We start from the raw sequence: 26,154 nt of genomic DNA, 5'->3' as shown, positions 1-26,154 counted from the left end.
TTGCTTTTTACATTGAGGATTACGATCTATCTGTATTTGATTGTCCTATGAGGTAGAAGTCAAGGTTCATTTTTTTCTATGCGTATTTCTGGTCGATCCAGCATTATTTGTAAACGACCATTCTTTTCCTACTGTATTACTGCAGCATCCTTGTCATACATCAGATCCATGTGTGTGGGTCCATCTGGACCATTCTTTTTTTTTCTTTTTTTATTCTGGACTTTTTATTTCTTTATCTTTTTTTGCATGAATATATTTGATATATAATACTGTATATTTAAGGTGTACACGTGTTCATTTGATACTTTACATATTATAATATGGTCGTAGCAATATTTTGTACTTCTGTCATATTACTGATTATCTTTTCAGTGGTCGAGATAATTAAGTTTTAACCTCTTATTAGCAAGTTCATGATTGAAGTACAGTATTGTTATCTCTCTTCATTATACTATGCATTAGCTCTCTATATCTTATTAACTACTTGTTATAAGTTCATACACTTAATGAACATTAATCTTACCTTCCCCTCCCCCACACCATGGTAAATACCATTTCACACCCTGGTTTTTACAAGTTATACAGTATTTGCCTTTCTCTGTTTAACTTATCTCACTTAGCATAATTTGCTCAAGGTCCATCCATGATGTCTCGAACGGCAGGATTTCCTTCTTTATCATGGCTGAATAATACTCCATTGTGAATATATACCACATCTTTTTTATCCATTCATCCATCGATGAGCAGTTAGGTTTTTTTTCATATCTTGGCTATTGTGAACAATGGTACAATAAACATGGGAGTGGATATAGCTCTTCAAAATCCTGTTTTCATTTCTGGACCATTGTATTCTATTGATCTGTTTATCTATCTTTGTACCAATACCACCCTATTATAATTATAGTCGCTTTACAGTAAGTCTTATCTTGTAGTGATGGGCCTACAACTTCATTCTGCTTCAGAATCGTTTTTACTATCTTGGCCCTTTGTCTGTCTATATTTTAGAATCAGCTTGGCAATTTTTGAGGAGAAAAAACACCTTCGAGGATTTTGATTGGATTTGGATTGAATCGATACTGTATCAATTTTATTTGTTTTTCAAAGAGCTAACTTTTGGCTTTGTTGTTTTTATTTATTATATGTTTGCTTTCTCTTTCATTGATATCTGCTCTTTTTATTATTTCACTTAAAGCATAATAAAATATCTGATCAGCTATTAATATATTCTTTTATCTCTTGATTTTTATATACTTGCTCATATATTCTTTCATGGTCGATTGTTTTTAATAGAATTCCGGATCTTGTATATGAAAAGGCTTTGGATGATGTCATTTCACAGATTCAATGTTCTTTTGTTAGGAAGATGGAGTATGGTAGATCCCTTTGACTCAGGTTTGATTTTTTTTTTAATTTTTTTATCTTTTGCTTAGACAGTGAGGCCCTTCCAGGATCTCAACTCAAAGCCGGAGGCATTTATGAGAGCTCTTCCTCTTCCTCTCTGGTGGCCCCACCCTTCCCTTTTTATACCCCTGACTCTGTGAGACACTGAAATCTCTTCTTAGTTATTCTTAGTATCCTTTTTCCAAAATTTCCCCTTCTGTGAGATATCGTTTAGTTTCCATGAGGAAATATGAGAGATCACGTTTTTACAGTGTGCCCCTCAGGCTTTTCAGTAGTCGGGTTGTTGGTTAACAGTTCCATATTTTCGGGGGGCGAGTGGCATTTTCGCTGATCTTCTCGTTTACAGTGGGACGGATTGGGCGCCACATTAGCATCCTGATCAATCAGTCTCGCAGAAAGAGTTGTATTTAGTGGCATTCCCCACTTGAAGCCACTCATTTCACATTTTCCATTTTAGAAGAATTGTCTAATTCTGCTTCATTGCCAAGGACAATGTTTATAGCCATTCAAAACAGGAAATACATGCTCACACATGTACATACACATAAAGAAATCTTAGTGACCTAAAGTTGAAAAGCTTCGTTGTGTGTGTGTGTGTGTGTGTGTGTGTCGTGTGTGTGTGTGCGTGTGTGTGTCTGTGTGCCTGCTTAGCTTTTGCTTACAATATTTCAAAAACGTTTTTTAGATTTGTTAGTATCACTAAAGTCATCCGCAAGGGATTATTTTTCGGTTTTAATTTTTTGGTCCCCTCTAATATACATATTAATAGGATAGACTTTCTGAGTCAGAGCTTCACCAAGAAGATATGACGTTATTTTAAACATGGATTTTTCTTCTGAAACTGTATCAGTGAAAAGGTCAGGTTTGTGAGGCTGGAGCCCTGGAAAGAAAATGAGTGATTTGTAACGCTTTTGAGAATGTCTGAGGAGATTTTTAAAATTTCTTTATGTGCTTGCTCCTGTAAGAGCTTTTCTTGAAATAGCTTTGTAGTTTCTGTGGAGCCTGGAGTCTTTCAACTGAAAGGCTAATTGAAGCCATCACACCATTACCAGAATAAAGAAAAGAAAGGGTGGGATTGTGAGGATGGTAAAAATGTATAAAATCAGAATACAGGGATTAGTGTTAACCCTAAGGGTTAGGTGATAGTCATTCTTTTTAGAAAGCGACATTACTCTTTGAGGAAGAGAAGAAAAGGAAGATTACTTTTTAAAATAGAAAGAGAAGGAAAAAAAATAAAGCTAACCTGCATAACACAAGAAAGCTTCAAATGTACTCATGGCGCCTCCTAAATTTATGATTTTTCACAGCATAGAGATCTATCTCTATACTAGATTCAGATGCCTTAAATATCCTAAACAATAAACTCAGTTATTCCTGAATGGATTAGTCATGGCGTTATGGGGACTTACTTCCTGTTTACTAATTGTTGTGCAGTTGGCAATATCTCTATAACTTTGAAGCCTCCTCCTTAGCCGGACCTCTTCCTGCATCTTTTACAGGCCTGGAAAGGGTGTGAATCTGAATCGCGTTCCTCCTCCTTCCCATCTGGCTCCAGGTCTTAGTTGCCCACTTCGCTTGGGAAGCTCGTCCTACCCGCTTCTACCCACGGCGATTTACAGATTAAAAATACTCCATAAAATTTAGATGATTACTATGGATTTTGAACATTGATTAGTTCCATTTCAGCCTTTTTTACAGTACGTTCAGCCTTTGAAGGAAGAGGCTATCTCTGACATTTTTCTAATTACACGGCATCTGTGTAGTCAACTTGATGCTGTTGACTTGATGAAACCGTGTTAGGCCAGGTTCTCTATGAAGCCGGCCACCAAGAGAGGATTAAATGCGTCAGAAATACATGAGGGGAAATCCATCTCCGGTAAGAGGAGATGGGGAGGACGCCAGGAGAGCCATGGGCCCTGGTGCTGGTCTGACCCCAAGGGAAGAAGAACAGAGGAAGGAAGGCAGGCCGGGCGGAAGTGTCTTAGACGATAGCACGCTCTCAGGGAGCTTTGGCAAGGCCAGTGCTGAGTCCTCAGCCAGAGCTGCCTGTGAGGTGCCACGTGTCCCGGAAGCTGGCACATCTCAGTGGTCTTGCTGTGCTCAGGCGTTGGCTGGCAGTGAGCGTGGCCAGCGAGTGTGGCCTTGGTCTAAACATGGGGGTGGACTTCACAGCGTAGTATCTGGGACCCGTGGTCACTTAATGTCCCTTGCGGTTGATGGTCTGAGAGGCGTGTTTTCACGGTCAACATACTGGTATTTCAGATGCAATTTGAACATATGTAAACTCTGAAAGAGCTCTCTATTTTTACCATTTCGTTCTTCTGTAAAGTAATTTTATTCATAAGAATCATTTAGGTTAAGTAAGCTCCTTAAGAGCAGGGCTGCTGCTTTATTTTATAGAATTCTTTTATGATGTCTTTTATGTATCATTTCTTTAAAATCAAAAGTTGAAGAATGGATATTAAACACTGAGTAATTTCCAGTAATCACACAAGAGTTTACTTGCAATAGAGACATTAAAAAAAAATTTTTTTTTTAAGAATATGGTAGTCTAGTTATTTTACATTTCCTTTTCTTAAAAAAAACCCTGAACATATCCGTTCAGCTTAAAATTGTTGCCAGGGGCCTTTATTTATTTATTTTTTTGAAGCGTTATATAAAAGGAAATTTACATCTAGGAATTTTGCCAGCTGTGTTAGATAAGAAAATTGCTTTGTGAGTGAATATTTGTGAGTACATCCAGCCTTTTATATTCATTGTTGCTAGTGTTTAGAGTATTTTAGATTATTTCATGTCAGTGGGTCTATTTTTAGAGCTTATGTTGATATTTTCCTTTTTACCAGCATATAGGACAAACTTAATAACCATTGTAAGCCCCCATTTTTTATTATTAGATTCAACATGATTCTGTCAAATTTACTTATATATATGTATTTTCCCATATTTCCATATATATTTTTTTAACAATCTCAAACCTTTAGGAAAGTCGCAGGTACGGAATTTGTTTTCCTCTACTATTTGAGAGTAATTTGCCAACATAATGCCACGTCACCCCCAAATACTTTAGGGTGTTTTCTAACAGGCAAGAATATTCTCCTACACAGCTGTAAAAGAACATCCAAATGAGGGGCGTAATGATGGTGTATTGCTGCTACCTAGGCTTTGGGCTTCATCCAGGCCTTACTGATTGTCCGAAGAATGTCCTCTGTAGAGAAAGGATCTAGCTAAGATTCACGCATTCCATTCAGTCGTCAGGAATTCTTCATTTCCTTCTGTCTGAAACAGTTTCTCCCTCCCTCCTCCTCTTTCTTCACCTTGGTCCTTTTGAAGATTCCAGGCCAGTCATTTTTCAGACTGGTCTTCAGTTTCGGTTTGTCTGACGTTTTCTCGAGGTTAGGTCAGGCTGTACGTCTTTGGCAGGAAAAACACAGAGACGATGATCTGTCTTCATTTCTTCCTCTCAGGCAGCACACTGTTAACGGTTTTTACGTTATTGATGATGATCACATTGCTCACGTAAATAAGATATTGCTTACCGGCCTTCTCCACTATGAAGTTACTCTTCTTCTCTTTGTAATTAATAGGTATTTTATTTGAGAGCCTTTGTAACTAAGTAAATATCCCATTCCCCATCAGACTTTCCATTTATTTATTATCATATTCAAAGGGACTCATGACTTCTCATTTTACTCAGAAGATTGTATTCTCTTACGATCATTGTTTGTTTCGGCGCTCACATTGTCTCCAGTTGGACAGTGGGAGACCTTCAAGCTGGTGTCCGTGTCCCCCTGACACACTCTATCATTCTTTGAGCACTGCCTTTCATTCTGGCTCATTTCTCTGGCCCAACTCTAGAATTAGCCATCCCTTCAAGGAGCCCTATTTTCCTTAGTCAGAAATGGTCTGAAACTAATATCTGTATGCCAGGTGTGTTCAGTGCTTTTTGGGATGCCATTGATACAAGTTACCTCAGTGGACAGAGCTAATGAATGTATGTTCAAGTGAATATATGTATAGACATACATGCGTGTGTGTGCACATGAACATATTTGCATCCATATTTTTTTATTGAGATGTAATTCAGGTACCATAAAATTCACCCCTTCAAATGAGTGTACAATCTGGTGGCTTTTAGTATCTTCATGAGGTTGTGCAGCCGTCACACTGTTTAGTTTTAGAACATTAACGTCACTCCAGGAAGCCCTGTGTCCACTGGAAGTTACTCCCTGTCATCCCTGCCCCCGCCTTTGTCAGTCATTAATCCTCTTTCTATTTGTGGATTTGCTAGTCTTTTCATGTTGTTTGAGCCTTGCAGGTGGAGTTCTCTCCTGCCTTCTCATTTAGTCCTTGGCCTGTCCCTCAGACTCAATCCTCGTTTTGATTTTTTTAATCATATATTACTTTGACTTGTTAGAGACCTTTATATAAGTGAAACCCTAGCGTAGAATAATTTTTGTGTAAGATGTAGTTTACGCAGCATAATATTTCTAAGATCCTTCCATGGTATGGGTATAATGATTCATTGCTTTTTGTTGCTGAGGAATATTGTACTGTATGAATATACCACAGTTTGTTTGTTTATACATTCTCCTGATTAGGGGCACCTGAGCTGCTTTCAGTTTGGGTTGTCATAAATAAAACTGCTGGGAATAGTGTTAACCTTGTATCAATTTTTTGTGTACATTTGTATTCACTTCTCTTGGGTGAATACATCGATATGGCATTGCTGAGTCTTAGGACAAGTGCGTGTTTAGTTTTATAGGAAACTTCCAAACAATTTTACAAAGTAGCATTGCTTTTTTACATTCCTACCAACAGTGTTTGAGAATCCAAGGATACTAATGTTTGGTGTTACCAGTCTTTTTTATTTTGGCTTCTGGTGGCCATGTAGTAATATCTCATTTTGGCTTTCATTTCATTTTAATTTAACGACTAATGATGTTGAACACTTTAATATCTAATGATGTTCTTATTGTCCATTCCTTTCTGAAGTGTCTTTTCAAATCTTCTGTCCATTTTTAAATTGGATTGTTTGACGTAAAGTTGTACGCATTCTTTATACGTTCTGATATCAGACCTTTTCCAGATATATTTGCAAATATTTTCCCAGTCTTTTCATCAGTAAAGATTTTTTAATTATGACGACATTACCGTATGAGCTTCTTCTTTTAGTGTTTGTGCCCTGGCTAAGCAATCTTTGCCTTCATCAAGTTGTAGAGGTATTCTGTGTTTTCACTGAGTGGCTTTATAGTTTTAGTTTTATATTTAGGACTATGCTATATCTGGAATTAACTTTTGTGTATGAAGTAAGGAAGGGATCAAGGTTAATTTATTTTCCTCAAATGGGCAACTCATTGTTTGCATACATTTATTGAAACAGTTTTCATACTTCTCAGCAAATGTTAAATATATTTATATAAAGATGGATCAATCTTTTGTCAGAGTGATCTCACGGTTGGTGAAGAATGATGGACTTTTGGAAATCCATAGTTTTAAGGAATCTTCACTTTAGGAGTCTTTCATGAGGAAGGAGAAGCCTTGAAAACCTATTTGTCCCTCATGTAACATACTCTGTCATCAGCATATCCCAGAGTTCCTTGTTCATGGAAAAGGGAGTGACACAGCACCATTGGGACCGCTCCAAATAGGGGTAGTTTTAGAACCTGTCCCCTCTTTCTTCACTTTGTGCCCCTTCTCTATTCTTTCTGTAATCCTTTTTCTGACTCGTAGCACACACACGCACACGCACACGCACACGCACACGCTCACGCACACGCCCATGCCCAGACACCCATCTATGAGCTCTGGATATAAGCGATCAGAAATATAACTGTATAAATCCAAGAAAATTAAATAAGTAAAAGAATGCTAATCCATCTTTCAGTTTTTAAAATTAGAGCTCTGGAAACTGGTGATAATGAAGAAAAGCTCCTTTCAGATTTCATTAGGTAGCGATTCCATGATCTAATTTTTCTCTCATTAGAAGAGAGTGTGGTAGTGTTATCATTGGCAGAAGAAGGTTAAAAAAGCAGTAGTACTTCAAAGACACCATTAAGAAAATGAAGAGGCAGGCCACAGACTGGAAGAAAATGCTGGCAATACATGTGTCTGACAATGGACTTGTAAACAAAATGTAAAAAATACTCCTATAAATCAAGAATAATAAGGTGTACAACCTAATTAAGCAAATAGGCAAGAACTTAAGAGACAGTTGCAAAATAATATGTATCAGTTGCCTAAAAGCGGGTGATAATATGCTCTACATCATTAGCCATCGAGAAAATGCAAGTCAAAACCACAGAAATAAGAAAAGGCAGGAGGAGACCAGCAATATCAAGTACTGACAAGGGCATGAAGCAGTGAGCACTCGGCTTTGCTGGTGTGGTATAATAATTGTACAGCCACTTTGGAAAATAGTTTGGCATTTCTTACCAAGTTAAACATACGCTTATCATTTGAACCTTGAACTTCTACTCCTAGGTATTTACCCAAGGAAAACGAAAACCTCTATCCACAAAAAGGCTTGTGTATACATAGCAGCTTTATTCATCGTAGCCTTAAACTGGGAAAACCCCAGATGCCCAATGGGAGAGTGGAAAAGCAAACCGTGGTATGTCTGTGGGTGGAATAGTCCTTAGTGATGGAAAGGAATAAACTACTGACACGTGCCATGCTACAACATGGGGGAATCTCAGAAACGTTATGCTGAGTAAGAGAAGCCAGGAACGAAAGAGTATTTATTATATGATCTCGTTTACATGAAATTCTTTTAAAAATGCAAAGCTAAGGATATATTGTAAAAAAAAATCAGCTCATTGGTCGCCTGGGGTTCAACCGCAAAGAGGCCCGAGGGATGTCTGGAACGATGGAAATCGAATAGCAGTGGGCTTCCGTAAATGACCCCTCTCAGGGAACTGAGCGGTTAAAATGTGTGTGTTTCACTGAACACCAGCTGTGCCTCAGTACAGCTATTTTAAGTAAAAACAAAAGATCTCTAGACCCCGTGCTGTGACTCCTGTGGTACATGAGGGTCCCTAGTGACCCTCACAGTTAGGTTGAGGGTCATGAAATGGTGGTGACAGCCGGCGGACGAGAGCTGGCCGCAGCCCGCCCCGCGCTAATGCCTAAGTGCAAACCTGGGACTGTCTCTGAGGTTCTTTTCTTTCATTCTTCTCTCCAGGCCTACTCCGTCTACGATGAAGACATCGGGTATTGTCAAGGACAGTCTTTCCTTGCTGCTGTGCTGCTGCTGCATGTGAGTAATTTTCCGTGAAATAAACGGGGTGACGCTGCCAAGGTTATTTTGTTTTCTACTTGGTTTCGTTCTGCCTTCTTATTTTCCATTTACTTGATGGAGATCGCACGTGGCATATCTTTTTTAGGATGTACCTATGGCGAGAAGGTAAGAGATCTCATGTCAGGAACAGGACATTTGCTCGATAGAATTCATTTTGTTGGCGAGAAGGAAATACATTGCTTATTTGGAGTTACTTTTAACTAGAACGCTCCAGAGTTAAAGAAGTCAATGTGACTCCCCAAATACGAGCAGGACCAGCACCGTCATGAAGAAATGTGACAAAGAAGACTTTTAAACTTCTCAGTGATTTCTTTCTGTATGTTCTCTTCCCCTCCAGCCACTTGCATTTAATACAATGCTTCCTGAGCATCGGTGGTCAGTACTGGGCTAGGAAGCGACGTTACAAATGTGAATAATTTCTGAATTGTGTTTTCGAGGACCTGATGGTCCAGAATGGGACACAGATAATAGAGGGCACATGCTTATTACTTTTATTCTTTTTACGTGTTCTTATTGATTTTTGACATTCACTAACCTGCAGTGTGCTTAGTGAAAGCGATACCCAGAGTAGGAGAACAGAGAGAATTACCCACCCCAGCTCTGCTAGAACTTTCAGCAACGACTTTTCGGAGGAGATGGTAGCTTTGCCGAGACATAAGTAGTTGAGATTAGGAGAGGCTAGACGAGAAAGGGAGGGAGTAGAGGTTGCTAAAGAAAAAGAACAATGTGAATGAATGTATGGAAACACAAAAGGGCACAGCGGATCAAAGGAACAATAAGGAATTACAGTTTCTACAGTCGCTGTAGGAATCGTGTGCAGGGAGAGGTCGGATGGGCAGGGACTGTTCTGTAGACTTTGTGATAATGCCAGGAAGTGTGGGCTTCACCGCAAAGCTAATGAGCAGCCGTTGATCAGTTTCAACCAATTCGAAGCAGGGAAATGGCAGCCAGGTGTTCATTTCGGGTAGATTCTTATTATACCCAAGCAGAGGGTGGAGCCGAAGAAAATCAGCAGCAGCAGAGATACCGGTTAGGAGACGGCCGTCTCAGTGAGAGATGTCGAGACCCAGAGAAAGAGCAACAGAATTAAGAAACACGCGAGAGGCAAAATCGGTAGGTTTTATGGATGGAATTGACCAGGGAAGGGTCAAAGGTAACAAGCCAAGTTTTCTAGCTTTGATGACTGAATAAACTGTGGTATTTTGAGCTGAGATAGAAAAAAATATATCCATTGAGATTGAATGGAGAAAAAAGGTTAGGAGTTGATGATCGTCCAGGTAGAATGAATAGAGTAAGAAAAACAGGTTAGAACCTAGAAATCCAGGTGTTTAGAGGGCTCATGAGGAAGAGGAATTCTTGAAGAATTTCTGGATTTTTCAATAGGGAAGAAGCAGTATATAATGTCAAATGCGAGAGAGAGATCCAGAAAGTTTAAAACGAAAGCATTTTTTAGGTTTACATTCTGGAAACAGAGCAATTATAGTAGATTCGTGGTCCTCGTTCTGATAACTTTATTCTAGTGATAATAATGGTGATTCTGTTGTGATTACTCACTTTAACTTTGAGCTTGATTTCTCACTCGGATATCCATAGCCCATCTTCTTGGGATTACCTGTGATTATCAAGCACTTTTTGACCACAAATTCTCGGCGCACCTGTTCTACTCCTAAACCCATCTAATATCTAGAATAGTCAGCTCCCTACCACAAGGGGCTGGGACTGTAAGCAGTGACATGATGGAATTCAACAAGGTTCAAAGGCCTCGTCCCTTCACAGGGAGCCTTTACAGTCGCTCTGATGAGAAGCTGACATTCAAGCCTTGGGGGTGAAGCTTTGTCTTCTGCAAAGAAATCTCTGAGTACATCATAGTTTAGCATTTTAAACCTGTAGCCCTGTTAAACACAGTATACTATATTCATTAAAATTCAATGAGACTATCTCTCTGAGATATCTGTTCTGAGATTTAACAGAGGTTCAGTTCGTTGTAAGCTTATATCTATTTGGAAACACCTACCGTTCCCTCCTCCCTCGAAAAAAAGAAAGAGAGTGAATCAAATAACTAGAAAACTCAATTACCCAGAATTGTTTCTTTCATCACCTCCTCTCCTATTATAAGAGTCATGTGGCAAGTCAGCTGTTATAAACTTATTCAGCTAAATTGCTTCCAGGGTGTGTCACAAGATGGATAGAAATTCAGTCCAGGCTCTCACACTTTCTACGTTAGTAGAATTATGCAGTTGTTGCCATGGCTTATAAAATAACTGGAAGTATAGAAATGCCTTCAGAATCCTTGAGGAAAGATGAACTGATATTCAGCATAGTGTTAATGAAGAATATTCTATTGTAATTTTTAAATGACAGCTTGTACGATATTTCTTTTAATCAGCATAATTCATTAACTGACCATTAACCCATTTGAATAAGAAGTTAACTGTAATGTTTTCCCCCCATATTTTGCCTCCATGGTTTAAAGAGGTAGAAGAATGCAGTCTAGCTTAAACAATTCATCAAATACACTGTCTCAGGTTCCAGGGAGATACGTTAGTAGGGTCTTACTGACTAATTTTTTATCAGTTACATAAGCCGTTGCTTCTTTTTGCTGCCAGACATCCTTTGGCGGCTCCATATTAATCACTGTCAGAACCTGTTTCTTTTTGGGAATATTGTCTTTTTCTCACCTATGGTCATTTATATTTCACATTCACTGCCTAAGGGGAAAGAAAGACCAAAAAATGAAAGTATGTTCAAAAACAAAATTTTAGAATTTGTAATATTTTTTCCGTCTAAGTAGTTTTCTGAAATAATTAGCTTCTCATAGTGCTTGGAAACTTCTAGATGCTTTCATAATAGCTCTGTAACTTGTAGTCTGAACACTGAAAGAATTGTTTATCACAGTAGATGCTGTTTTAGCTATGTATGAAATTTCAAGAAATTTATCATTTATAGCTGGAGAAGAATGTTGTAGCACAGATTGCTTGTAACCATGATAGTGTCCACCTGCCTTTGAAGTTAAATGTGCAATAATAATTAGTAATATCATTATGGTATTGGCCTTTGCTTAATTGGAAATACAATAAATGTCTTTTTATATGTTTATTCTAAAAATTATATAAAACATTTTAGATCATTTTTAACCCGATATCTTTCTGACATTTATTACCAAGCAGCTTTACACTTTTCTTATTGAACACATACTATTTTAGACCTTTAGAAAATCATGCTCTTTTTTAAGGTCAGATTACTTTATGCATACTAATATTGGCATGTATGGAATGTTTCCAACTATAAAAAACTATTCTTTTTGGATAATCCGGAATGTTTAAAACTATTGAATTTTTAAAAATAAAGTCATCGACGAGGCACAGCTGCTTTGGAAACCAGTGTGGTGCACATCTGATAAGAACGTGCACACCTAGCAATTCCGCTCGTAGGAATTTGACCTTAGTCAAAGTTGTGCACACGCGCACCAAAATCACGTTACGATTGTCCTAGTATCAGTGTCCATAATAGTCAGACGAGTCAATGCACACTAATAGACTGTCTACTACTGGAATTATAATCAGACATTAAAATGGATAAGTTGCAGTATATTCATATTGTGGAACGCTATACGGCAAAGAAATGAATGTTTTATGCTACACAGCTTCATGTGAATGGATCCTACAAATATAAGGTTTAGTAAGAAAGCAAAATATATTTGGTATCCTTTGATATGATTCCATCTAGTATAAAGTTCATTAAGAGACGAGAATGAAGTCTATTTTTAGGGAGCCAGATAGCTGGAAAAGGGTAAATAACACCCAGGAAGTGGTCACCGTTGAAATCAGAATAGTGATGTCTCTAAGGAGAAACTAGGAGTCTTGTTGGGAAGGGACACACGGGGATATTGAGGAGAATTGACAGGATTCTATTTCTTTACCTGTTTTACTTTGTAATCAATCATGAATAACTTTTATGTATTTTTCTGTGTTTTATTTCCAAATAAAAATTATGAATCCTTCAATGTACCCCCAGACAAAGACAGGTTCAGGATAAGATTTAACCAATAGACTTAAGAAATGAGAAGCAGAGCTACTTCTCAGTTTTTCTGAAAATAAAGTCTCCAGAGAGTGCGAGGGGTCAAGGTAGAGGCTTCCTAGTGTTTTGTATGTATATATAAATAAAAGCGTTTGTGTCATTGTGTTGTTCAGGACTCTGCTCCATGTGACATAACCTCAGCTCAAAGGAGCTTAAATTAAAAAGGAATTTTATCGGCTCACATAACAGGCAACTCCAGGGCAGAGGGGATTTTGACATGGTTGGATTTCAGAGTTCCTATTTTGTCGTGAGGAATCTGTGTCTCTGTATCTCTGTTTCACTTAAATTTTCTTGCCTTAATTATACGGACAGGCCACTAATTGGGCAGCGTGGCTGCTGGCTGGCCTGGCTTCATATCCTTTCCGTTTTATGACTTCATTTAAAAGGGACCATTTTTTGCTGTAGTTCTTGCATTAAAAAAAAAAAAAAATCCCTGGAAGATTCTGATTATCTGGGAACCTGCCATCTATGAATCAATTACTAAGAGCAGGAAGGCAGGGTATTCTGATTGGCCTGGCCCAGGTCTTGAGTGCTGACGGTGCTGGTGGTGAGCTGGATCAGCTCTCCCTGAACAAGGGAGTGGGTTTTCTGGGGGAAGGAGGAGTTGATACCAGAGGATAGGGAGATAGGATGCTAGACAGATATATCGCATCATCGTATGGTGATGTCCTCACTACAGGTGTTTCAGTGGATTTTTAATAAGTCTTTTTATACTCCCAGATCACTTTTTTCTCATAATCCATGAGTTAATTTTCCTGTTCTGAGTTAATTCTTGCATCAGTGCTTTGGAAACTTTTCCTAGTATCTTCTCTCTTTGTCTTGTAAATATATTCGAGACATTTTACCTTTAAAAAAATATCCTCTTTTGGTCACCATATCATTGGTTTCTCTGTCCTTTCAAAGCTGAACTCATTCCAAAGGGTAGTAAAAAGCACAACTGTGAATTTGAATTGCAGTTTAATACCTTTCAAGTTATATGACCCCGGGGCAAGTTTCCTAAACTCTCTGAGCTTCAGTTTTTTCATTTATAAGATGGAAATAATATTATCATCTTTAAAGGTGTTTTTTTTTTATTATGAATATTGAATACCTTACATCATGAGCAAAAGAGTCTTATTTTGTATCTAGCACAATAAGATTGTAGCCATGGGATTAAATTCAGGCTTTACATAATAGATGTGTAGTTATTGTCAAGTCACTTAACATCTTTGATCTTCACTAGTATAATATTTAAAATATAAAAATAATACCTACTCTACTGAATTTGGTGAGGATCAAAGGGGATCGTGAATGAATGCCTCTAATAATGGTAGCTGCTGCTCTTCTTTCTAAAATTAGTAATTATTTGCCCAGCCAATTTTCTTTTGGACTCTGGTGCTATTGGTCAAATCGATCACACACAGCAGACTAATATGTTGTACAGTATGTTTTATAGCTTATAAATAGACATTCCGTTTAAATGTATTTTAGCATATATTTGCTTTAAAAGGAAAATAAACAGCTAGAAATTTTTATTTAATTTGCTTTTCAACATATAAACAAGAGATAAAGATGTAGCAATTTCTGATTTTCAAAATAGTCGCTGGCTTTCACCTTCGTTGAAGAAAACTCAGAAAATCAGTGGAATATTCAGTGCCTTCTTGGAAAACAGTAGATTGGTTACAAAAAGATGTGAAATAATCATGTGGAATAGAAATTTTAGCTTAATCCTAAACAAAGGGATTATTTTAAATTATCAACTGATAATTTTACTTCAGAAAACATCTCGACATATGTTACTTTAGGTGAGTCTTAAAGACTTGAGGTCCATAGAACTGCTTCGTTTTGGGGTTCACCACAGAGAAGCAGTGAATGTGGAGACTGTCCTCATTAAGTGATCACCTTTGTCAGTAGAGATGGCAGGTCATTATCAATATTTGCTGCAAAACAGTGTTTACATCATGCTTGATTCTCAGGTTGTACATGTGAAGCAAGTATTTTGTTTTGTGTTTCACAGAGCCATGGATGACATTTTGATGTCTTAAATTATAAGATTTTAATGTTTATTCCTCCCTTCCCCAATAAAACAACAGTGATTCCATGATAAAGCTCCTGTATTCAGCAAAGATGGACATTCAATATTAGAGACCCACACCATGTTCCAACACTTAATAGTTTATTTAAAAATATATTGCTCAATGATTTATTTTTATTGTACTTTAGACCAATTGCATATCGATGATAAATTGGATTATCTAGTTTAGTGAAATATTAATCATTGTAATAAGTTAAATAGTTATTTTATTGCATTTTTTAAAAAGCAAGATACCTTGTAGTAAGGTGAGGTTTGGTATTGCGAGATCTTGATTAATTTTTATGCTAATTGAAGGATAAGTTTGGCAGCCAGTATGAACTACAGATATACAAAAGTTTCTTATAATTAGTGTTTGTAATAATATTAAAAGAAATCAAGTAGTGATGCAGTCACACTTGGCTGCCCCTGCTTCCTCTTTCACACCGATTCTTTCCTTACATGTTTTTGCTGACTCTTGGCTTTGTGGTTGACAGACTGCCCTACTTGTCGACACGCCTTCATTGATAGAGGGGGATGGATTCAGAGTTTCGCTAAAGTTATCTTAAACAGATATCTAATACTCGATATGTATTTAGGTCTATATACTAAGGGCTTTGGGGTATAAAAAATTAATGCAGTGCCCAGAGGTTGGTAGGGACATAAAGTAACTATACTACATGCCACAGAGAGCTAGCTTTGGGATTCAGAGAGAGCAAAGGTCTCCTCAGCTCAAAATGAATGACAAAGACTTCATATTCTAAGTGACATATATATATATATATATAATATATATGTATAGAATATATATATGTATATCAAGTCATTACTTTGTACACCTTCAGTTTACACAGTGTTATATGTTAATTATATCTCAGCAAAGCTGGATAAATTAAATGATATAAATTTACAATTAAGTAACATATTAACATATTAAACATATTATTTAGCCATATTTTATACATTTTTAGGCATTTGTTTTCATTTTAAAAATCTGACATTTTTGCAAAATTTTGTATGCTCACCCTGGTTGCTGCTACTGATGAGGAATACGTTAATCGAAGAAAGAGAAATACCATGGAAAGTTTAGACATGCTAGATAGATCTCACTTTGTCTTTAAGCTAGAAAGAGAAGGTAAGATTTCTACTTTCCAAAGGATTATACATGTTTCCCATTACTTCCTCATTCTGTTAGCAGTCCTTTTCTGTGTTCATAGGGGTTCATTTTTAGTCAGTTTATGACGAGATAATATCTAAAATCCCAAAAGAGCTTATTAGAGCTGACCTTAGTCTTTGCAGATAGTCAGTATTGATCCCCCCTCTCCCAGCTGGACTGGTATTTTATACGTTTAGTCTACTATTTCCATGCAGCACATGAACTAACTGAAGATCAATAACTTGGCTCTATTGCTAAACTAGACATGAAGGATACTAACTCCCAAGACGGTCCTCCTCCCACAGTGTGTGTGTGCGCGCGCGCGCGCGTGTGTGTGTGTGTGTGTGTGTGTGTGTGTGTGTGTGTCTGTGTGTCTGTGTTCTAAATAAAGGTTACCACTGTGTGTGTGTGTGTGTGTGTGTGTGTGTCTGTGTTCTAAATAAAGGTTACCACCTGGGATTGTCAAGTTTTATTTTTTAGGGATCAAGGTCGAATTTGCAAATGATCTTGTTTTGAAGAACATCTATTAAATATATTGTTTGTGCGTTTCTGAGAGACAGACAGAGGGAGGTCAGGAGAGGGGAAGTGGGGAGCGGATGAGAGAGATTGGGAGAGAGAAAGAGAGAATTTAAGCCCTATACCTAAAACAGCAATGCAGAAATGTATGTCCACTTGTCGTTTGCCCCAGTCTGGCCCACGCTCAGCCACCCCTCTGCTTCCGCTCTAGCTGTAATTACGTCCAACTCGTCATCTGCACACCCAGCCTCCGCCATCCCAGGACTTCTGTGCCCATCTCAGACCCAGGTGGCATTACCCCTTTACTTGGCCCTTGGGAAGGCGCTTTGCCTTTACCGCTGTGTCCTGCAGCCAGCACAGTGCGTTCATCTCCTGTGTTCAGCGACTGCACGTGTGAATGACGGAAAGCGTTTAAACCTTTTATTTGCTTTATTGGTTCTACCACATTTGAGGACATAAAAGTGTATCCCCTTTATAAAAGAGACCGGATGGTAAAATACTAAAGTAATTATCATTCACTTGGAAAGAGGGGACTTTAAGGAAGTCCATTCTCCAGGGCTGGCTACGGTTATTTTATCTGCAGCCTTTTGCGTTAGCCTTTTTCGCAGAGGTCGGAGAGGAGGATGGAGAGGCTCAGAACTCGGTGGTAAGAGGAGTACTGTAGACTTCGTATGTGCAGGTTAGTGTCACTTGAGGCTTCAGTGGCAGAATTGCCGAAGGAGTAACGAATATAGTGCAGTCGTGTTCTAAATAACTGAGTATAGACTAAAACATGTTTGCTGGCTCGAACATCTGGGGGCAAAACCAAGGCCCCAAACAGCTCATAGGTCAATAGAAGTAAGTGAATATTTAGAGAATCAAACCAACGATGCCTAAGTATACTTACTTAACTTTAGGAGATTTTATTTAACTAATTTACGTATTTCATGGGTTGTAAGTAGAAAATAGAAGTGGCCAATTTGTATAGGAACTTAAACAATTACATTTCTACGTGGATAAATAGAACTATCCTTGGTTCTGTTATTCAGGCAAGAGGTCAGTCTAACAAAGGTGTCAAATGCCATAATTAGCCAAGGTAAGACATTCGAAGTGGTGACATTTAAAGTAGATGTTCACATAATAGTTGTGTGGTAGGACATTGGGTAAGGACAGCCTTTTCTGTTTGCTGCAGTGTAATTTCAGGAATATTGGCTATATCTCTCTCAATTCTTTCAGCTTATTGATACCAAAATTTAGAGCTTGTTTCTTTGGTTTTAGACTTCATTCTCTGTTCAGATAAAAATACCTCTGGGAGGATATGTTAGATTTTATTGGTTATTTAAATCTTAATGATAGAAGTATATAAGATTCTTTCCGGAAAACTATTTTTTATAGAAAGAAAAATAGCAACAAGAAGATTCTAGGAGCACAGTTTTACATCGTGTTATCTATCTAGACGAAAAATGTGTTTGTTCTTTGACCCTCTTTGGAAATATTATTGGAGGGAAAAAGTAAGATGTATAACAATGTATATAAAAGCAATCCTTTATGTAAAAAAGGGAAAAAAATAAAATAAGAAATGTAATTCTTTTATTTATATAAAGAAACACTGGCAGGAGACATGAGAAAAATTTGAGAGTAGCTATAATATTATGCAAAAGAGGTGGGGCAGGCACAAGGGTAGAGAGGAGTCTTTTACCTTTATATACTTTGATTTTTGAATCATGTGACTGTATTATCTATTTTTGAGATGGCCGAATGAATGAGTGAATGAAACATGATTAAAATTAACAAAAGAGGGAAATCCATCTCAGATGAGGAATCTGCAGTGTTGAACACAGATTTCACTTACATCACTGCAGAAGGTTGGCTCTCAAGGTCTTCAGCCATTAGCGTGGACGTCTATTAACACGAAGGAAATTTTCTGACATTCTGGCCAAATGCCGCTCGGTCATGTTCTACATTTTTATGTTTTTCTGTAGATGCCAGAGGAACAAGCATTCTGTGTTTTGGTGAAAATCATGTATGACTATGGTTTACGAGACCTCTACAAAAACAACTTTGAAGATCTTCATTGCAAATTCTATCAATTGGAGAGACTAATGCAGGTAAATAAAAATTAGGGGCTTTTATCACTTAGAGATTGGTTGAGTTATAGAAAAATCTAATAAAATCGATGAACAATAATGAGTTATGAAAAGTTAATGGAATTCTACGGAAAATGCAAATAGACTTGGTTTCTAATATCTACATTGGTCTTCATATTATAAAATATTTATTTACCCATTTGACCATTTAATAAATAATCTTCCATTTCAGATATTCAACTTTAATATACTTTGAAGTACGAATATGGCGAGTTAAGTCAATGAAGAGACTGCCGAGTATTATTTATAAAGAAATGAAGATATTTACAGAATAAAAGTTGAAATACTTAAGAGCTTTCTCTATATTAATTAGCATCAGTACCATTTTTAAGTCCACATGAAGAGAACACTTGATGAGACAGAAAGATATTAATAAGAGAATAAAAAACACCTAAAATATTATGATACACGGACATACTTACAAATTTTTCCCACATAATTTCCTGATCTCAAACAGCATTGATACTCTTTAATATATTTGTATAAATTTATATCTATGAGAAACATATTCATATATATGTCAAATATTACATAATAAAAAACCTTGTGAACAAGGGCAAGATTATTGAGTAGTGCTGATAAAAGGAATTACTGAGTAGCTTCGAAATTCCACCAGAGATTAGAAATCTTTAATTTATAACGGATCTACGCATTCTCTGTAGGAGGTACTAGAAACCCACGAGAAATGTGAAAAAAAAATACACGTGGGAGAAGGTGAAATGGTTCGGGAAGGAGGTTAGTGGGATGAGGCCGAAGATATTGGGAAGGGCTCATTGACATGACTTTTTGTCTGGTGACTGGATGACCACTGGACACCCCTTTTAAAGCTCTAGATGGACACATTTGGGTGTTTTTTAAAGAGCATCTCGTGCAAGAAGTGGTTTATTTTTTCTTTTGGTGGTCTGTTTATGAAAACAAAACTAACTGTAGGCTTTTGCATATCTTTGTCTTGCAGTTATGGGAATTCTGTGCTTCGTACTGTGCCTTTTATTCTTTTGAAAAGCATTTACTGGTTTAACTTGAGAAAAAAGATAAAGCCAGCATAAAGTCATTATAAGGAGACATTTACTTTTATACATTATATACTCGTAGTTTCTGTACTTTGCTGTTTTTTTCATATATTGAAGATAGGTTTTCAAAAATTTGTACATGTTTTGGCCTTTTCTAAGTGTCAAAATGCATAGAGTCCAGATGATGTCAACCTTAAATTTCTCTCCTAGCTAGTTAGCTGTTGAACCCTGATTGGGATTGCCGTCACTTGACCCTGGAGTCATGATGTTCCTTAGACTGCAGGTAGGTGACCTGTCAGAGTGAGCATTTCCCAAGAAGCAAGACCCGGCACGCGAGCTAGAGTCGACCTTCGTTATTTGTTCCTAACAAGCCTGTCTTTATTTTCGCCAACGATCCGGCATCTCCCTGGTTCTCATCTCCTGTCATCACTTCTGTGTAGTCAAACGTGAAATGCAGTGAACGCCACAGTAAATCGAAAGTGTTCCCCAAAAGCGTGGCACGGATTGCGGTTGTGGCAGGAAATGAAGCTGCTTCAGTGTCCTGTCCCCTCAGTTTCCGCTTTGTCTTGCAGGAGCAGTTGCCGGACCTGCACAGCCACTTCTGTGACCTGAACCTGGAAGCTCATATGTACGCGTCCCAGTGGTTTCTCACCCTTTTCACGGCCAAGTTCCCACTCTGCATGGTCTTCCACATTATCGACCTCCTGCTCTGCGAGGTATGGTGACCCCCGTCTCTCACGCCTGAGCCGGGCTGGAAAATTGTTGCTATTTAAAATGATTACAGTTTTCTTTTTTTCCTGTGACATTAAGCCATAAATACTGACCGAAAAGTTCTGTTTGAATTTTTAGTAAGGACAGTTTTCATTAATTATAATTTTATTATTTGTGAGAAATGAGAATATTAAGGCACATATAATTCCCACAAAGTAAAGTGAGGTAATTAAATTTCTATAATTAAATTCATAATAAGCCTCTGTCTGTGTGACAATGGATTACTAATATAAAGGACCTTTAAAGTTAAATAAATGAATTTAGAATCAGGTGTTTTTAATAGTAATACAATTATACTCCAAGAGTGAATATAAATGAAATTTTCATAGTAATTAAATCCTCAATTCACAAGATATCTCTTTGTATATGATGTTTGAGACTCCTACCAGATAAAAGAAATGATAAAGTTTCCGCATCATATAATTATATTTTTAGACAGTAGAATATTTCAAAAATTAGTTTGCACAATTTCTTAGGTATCTACCATATTTATTTCTTTTATCGTTTTTATTTCTTTATGTGGTTACATTTATTTACTTTACTCTTTTAAAGAAATAGGCAATATTACATATACATGCCACATATACTGACCATCAAAATGTTTGACAGCCTTAGCAGTGATGAGGAAGTCTCTGGATGAGAAGAATTTTTTTTTTAATTGGGAATATAAATGTATATAAAAACATAGCTGTCTTAAATTTAAAAGCTGGAGTAATCGAAAGTATAAGCCTAACATAATCTAGACAGTTTTGTATTACTATATTACTTTTCTTACACAAAGTTTTCTATTTCTTAAAAGTCTATTTTACTCACTCTAGGAACTGGAAATTCAATTATAAAAGTCAAGTTTAAAAGGATAAAACGTATAAGCTGTATAAAGCGTAACTTATTTCTCAGCCTGCTGCAGCAGTAACCATTCTCTATGCAAGGGTCTAGCTGAAGCAGTCGTACTTGAACATCTGTAACGTAGTTCGTATTTCGATAGAGTCACGTGCGTTGCTGAGAGTCACAGAATAAGTTCTCAATTTCTGACTGTATAACAGCTAGAGAACCTGATCGATAACACTGTTAGTTCTCTTACTTGTTTTACTTACTAATTAGTTTCTAAAATCCCTGTCTAAATTTAACCTAAAGGAAGAATGCAGAACTAGGAGCTAAAGCCTTATTCATAGTCGAAATGTGTGATCACTGGCATGGTGACTTTCTAAAATTGTCTCTTCCTGGTATTGGACCACTGTCCATGGGTCTTCTGGAACCCAGATTCACAGTTTCTCAGGACATTTCCTCTTGAAGATACTTGAATTTCTAATATCAGTTGCTAAGAAAATTAGCAACATTCATGGTGAAGAAAAAATTTATAAGACTTATCACTTGGCGATCCATAATCACAATGTTTGAAAGCTCTTAATGCTCATTAAAATGAATACAAGTGTCATAGATGTTACCTACCCTTCTCTTAAACCTCTGCCCTGTAGCTGTTTTAGGAAGTTGCATAGCTTTCCAAAACGTGGAGCAGGTTTTAATCACAGCATCGTGTTAACCAGGGAAATAAAAAATATCCCTTAACAGAGCAGTTTTTCAAAATAAACTTTGTTGGAAATAATATCGTAGCGTGGTTCAGAATACTCATTCTTTCCACTAACTCATCTTTGTCAGAATATTATTCTGCAAAGGAAATTTTTAGATAAACTTTTATTTCCTGATTGTCTGTGTTTTCTCTTTGCCCCTTTTCTTCTTGTAGTTAATAAAATATTTATTCAAAACCATTCTTTCAAATGTGATAAAATATCCCAAAAGAAGAAATAGTAACATAGTCTTAAATAGAATCATCCATTTTTTGTCATATTCTCTCTTTTTAAAGAAAACAATTCAAAGCTTGATGGTTATGAATTAATGTTTAGTTACAAATGGAAGGCCAGGAAATTCTCAGATGGAAAAGGTAATTTTTCAAAAAATTTTCAGCGGACCTCCTCCCCATTGCTGCCTCTTCAGTCACTATCCCTCCGAAGGATAATCGCTGTCCTGACTTTTAACACCATAGATTAGTTTTGATTGTTTGTGAAGTTTATATAAATGGAACTGTACAATATGAACTTTTTTTGTCCAGCTTTTTCATTCACCATTATGTTCATGAGATTTATCCATGTAGGTGTGGTTTGTTTGTTCTATTGTGTGAAGATTCTACAGTTTATCCATTCTTCCATCCTATTGTTGATGGACATTTGGGTTGTTTCCACATTAGGACTGTTATGAATAGTGTTGCTGTGAGCATTCTTGAATTTGTCTTTTAGTAAACACGCATATGCACTTCTTTGGGTATATGTCTCGGGGTGGGGTTACCGGGTTAGGGCATGCGTATGCTGGGGTTTGCTACATGCCACCGAGCAGCTTGCCAGAGTATTTTCAGCATCACCTTTTGAGTTGTTTTTATTCCTTAAAAGCCTTCCCATGGTCAAGGGCAGGTTTTTGTTTTGGTGTTTTTAGAGGGCAGGTCCTGGATCAGGTTAGAGTTCATGAGTATGAAATAAGATGAAACTCATGTAGTGATTGTAGTCATTTACTTGATCTCTGGAGTTGCATACAGATAAGGACTAAGAGCTGGGTCTGAGAGCTGAAACACTTGACTTCCATGAGAGAAGCTACTCTGACGGGAAGATCCAGCAGTGTGCTCAGTTCTAGAAGAAGCAACAGAGACAGTTTCATATTGGAGTGAAGATATTTGGCTTTTTAGTTAACCCTTCCTGCATCACCTCGTTCACATTACTTGACCTGTGTTGGTTTCTTTTTCTGATAATTGAGGCTAACGGCACCTATCTCCCAGGTTTATGTAAAGATTAATTGAGATTATGACTATAAAGTGCTTAGCACTGTGCCTGTTCTGTAGAAATATTCTGTTAATAATATTATCCTCCATTCTGCTCTGTCCACCTGTATAGCCTTTTTAGTTCCTCTCAATTTCTTCAATTAACTAGCTGATTTCAGAGGTTCTTAAGAGGGTTAAGTAGCAGTTGGTTCTTTATTACCTTCCAAACCTTTGCCTATCTGCCATTGCGATGCTTCTTTGCTAAAAGCAAAGTTTTAGCCATTGACCTTAATGGAAGTTTCATTCTGTTTCCTTTTGACTGAAGATTCAAGTAGTCCTCCAAAAGTATTTTTTTTTCCCACTGTCTTTCAAAAGATCTAAGGAAAACAATATTTTTTTAGGCTTGACAAGATAACTGACAGCTGGCGTTTGAGGTGGACCCTTCCCAGATAGTTCAGTTTTTAGAGAGTATCAAATATATCCCGCTTTATATAGTAACTTGGCATTTCATGAAATTTAAGGAAATCTTAGACCCTTCAAATTATATTTCCTGCTTCTCCTTTCTTCTTAGGATAAAAAAAAAAAAAAAAGACAGTACTAAAATATCTTATTAAATACCACCATGTCTGATCTCCCTTTCAAGGCAGATTTCTGAAGCTGTTACCTGAAGAGAAGATTCATTATATAATATTCTTACTCTTTGTCCCACTTTTCTCCCTCAAACAGCAATATGTTGAATTTTATAAAATTGAGATATAATTGATGTATAACGTTTTGTAAGTTTGAGGTATATAACGTTGGTTTGATGCACGTTTGTTATATATTGCAGTATGATTACTACAGTAGTATTAGCTAATGCCTTTATCAAGTAATACATTGAATTTAAGATGCATCAGAGTGGGCTGATAGAAGGAAGATTAAAAATTCTAACATAAAACTTCTGAAAACTTTAAAGGTAGTAATTAGCCACAAGAATAGGAATGAAATGCTTTGACTAACTTGGCCACCGTAAGTTTTATGTGGCAATAGAAATCTTCAGGACTAGGAAAATAATCCTCTTTAAAATCTCGTTTCTGGAAAAAAAAAAAAAATCTCGTTTCTGGACCTTAACTTCTCTCCCACCTACACGGTCGTCACGATTCTCACATCCGTGTGTTACAGCTCTTTCTGGAGTTTCCATTAATTTCGTCGTTACAGAAAGAGGTGGAAACCTCAAGTTAAGATGGCAGAGCCGTTGTCTGTGCTTCCTGTGACTTTTAGAGAAAAATTTACTTTTTCATTTATTCAACGAACATGTATTGAGCGCCTGTTAAATGCTGACACCATTCAAGTTTGGGACCACGACAGTAAAGAAGAAGCAGATAAAACTCGCCCTCATTAAGTTTTTACCCTAGAAGAGACAGACAAATGACTGAGAATATGTAGTATGCCAAAGGTGATGAGTGCCATGGAGAAAAAGAAAGGAAGGAAGAGACACGTGGCAGATCCTAACAGGGTCTTTGGATCCTTGGAGAGAATTTAGGTTTTACTGCACTGCGGTGGGAAACCGCTGGGGAGTTTTGAGTATAGGAAGGACAGACACACTCTGTCACACAGTTTATCCTGATCACTCAGATCGCCCCGCCGAAAACCGCTGCGGGAGGCTGCGAAGGACAAGCGGGAGATCAGTCAGGGGGCAGCGGTAGTAACTGGGTTGCTGGGCCCAAGCTAGTGGACGGCGAAGGTGCTGAGAAGTGGTCAAATTCCGGACAGACTTCAAAGGTAGAGAGGACGGGATGTGGCGATGGCTTCTCCGGGGTAAGATTTATTGATCACACGTTTTCATTTAAGTGGCGGCGAGAGGGAGGGACAGCTGCTTGTGCAGCTTCTACCCTTCAGAGAGCATCTGGGAGACAGACGATGATGCTGAGTGACTGAGGGGGTATTACTGGCACAGGCTTTACTCTGGCGATGCTTGGATTACAATGTCTCTGCAATGTTTGTTCTAGAAGCAGGTTTCAGTACCCTTGGGAACAGTTAAGGTCAATATCGGTGACTTTAAATAAGAAGTATAGAGGATGGAATAACTACGAAAGATGATCATGGGGGGAGTAAGCATGTCAAACGTAGTACTTTAAAATAAAGGTACACGTTTACTGCGCAGAATAGGAGTTGTACTTTGCTACAGTAAAATCAGACCCACATTACTTTGAAGACTCACAGAGACCTTACATACCTCGAACCTGTTCAGTAACCTACAGAATTTAGTTGTTGGTTTAGTTCTCATGATCAGAACAAAGATCGCCGATTTGAAGGTATAGGGTGATGGATATTTTTCCAATAAAAATCTTACAGTTCATCATGAATTAGCATAACTAAAGTTACTCTGTAGGATTGTTTGTTGCAGAAAAACTCATAGTGGTTAAACTGTGTATGCATAGATCAAATAAAATACACATATTCTGTTATTTTTATCATTAAATGTTTAAAACATACAAAAACGCATTAAGACATACACTGAACTCCTGTGTATCTACCTCTCTGGTTAAGAAATACAACAATCCCAACAAGATTAGCGTTGTATGTTGTTACATCTTCCTGACCACACCCTCTTTTGCCTTCCTCAGAGGAACTATTTAGACAGAATTCAGCATTTATCATTTCCATGCATGTCTATATTTTTACTACATATGTACGCATCTCTGAGCAATTTATAATTGAACACAGTTGGAAAATATTATTGTGCACTGGTTTATCAAGTCCATTTCTAAAATAGGTCTTGAAACCTGTTTTCTTTCTCCAAGTCAGTATCGTATCCTATTCAGCAACCTTCTAACCAGTCTTCTCACTTGACCCCCTGTCTCTTTTACCCCGTTATTCTCCGTAGCATCCGGAGAGATTTTCATAAAACACGTATCAGATCGTGTTACTCCTCTGCTGAGAACCCTTCAGTGGTTTCCCACTAAAT

General features: G+C 37.4%; 1 protein-coding gene across 1 annotated transcript in view; it reads left to right on the top strand.

Annotated features, from left to right (window-relative positions):
* RABGAP1L (RAB GTPase activating protein 1 like) overlaps positions 1 to 26,154 on the top strand; it is a 393,018-nt gene that overhangs the window by 212,242 nt on the left and 154,622 nt on the right. Inside the window, exons 16-18 of the mRNA XM_025044002.1 lie at positions 8,582 to 8,656; positions 18,459 to 18,584; positions 20,206 to 20,349. Of these exons, the coding sequence (XP_024899770.1) occupies positions 8,582 to 8,656; positions 18,459 to 18,584; positions 20,206 to 20,349 (345 nt within the window). The remainder of the gene's footprint in view (positions 1 to 8,581; positions 8,657 to 18,458; positions 18,585 to 20,205; positions 20,350 to 26,154) is intronic.

The sequence above is a fragment of the Pteropus alecto genome, unplaced genomic scaffold (genome assembly GCF_000325575.1).
Source record: "Pteropus alecto unplaced genomic scaffold, ASM32557v1 scaffold101, whole genome shotgun sequence".
Lineage (NCBI taxonomy): Eukaryota > Metazoa > Chordata > Mammalia > Chiroptera > Pteropodidae > Pteropus > Pteropus alecto.
This window is presented reverse-complemented; position numbering and strand designations above follow the sequence as displayed.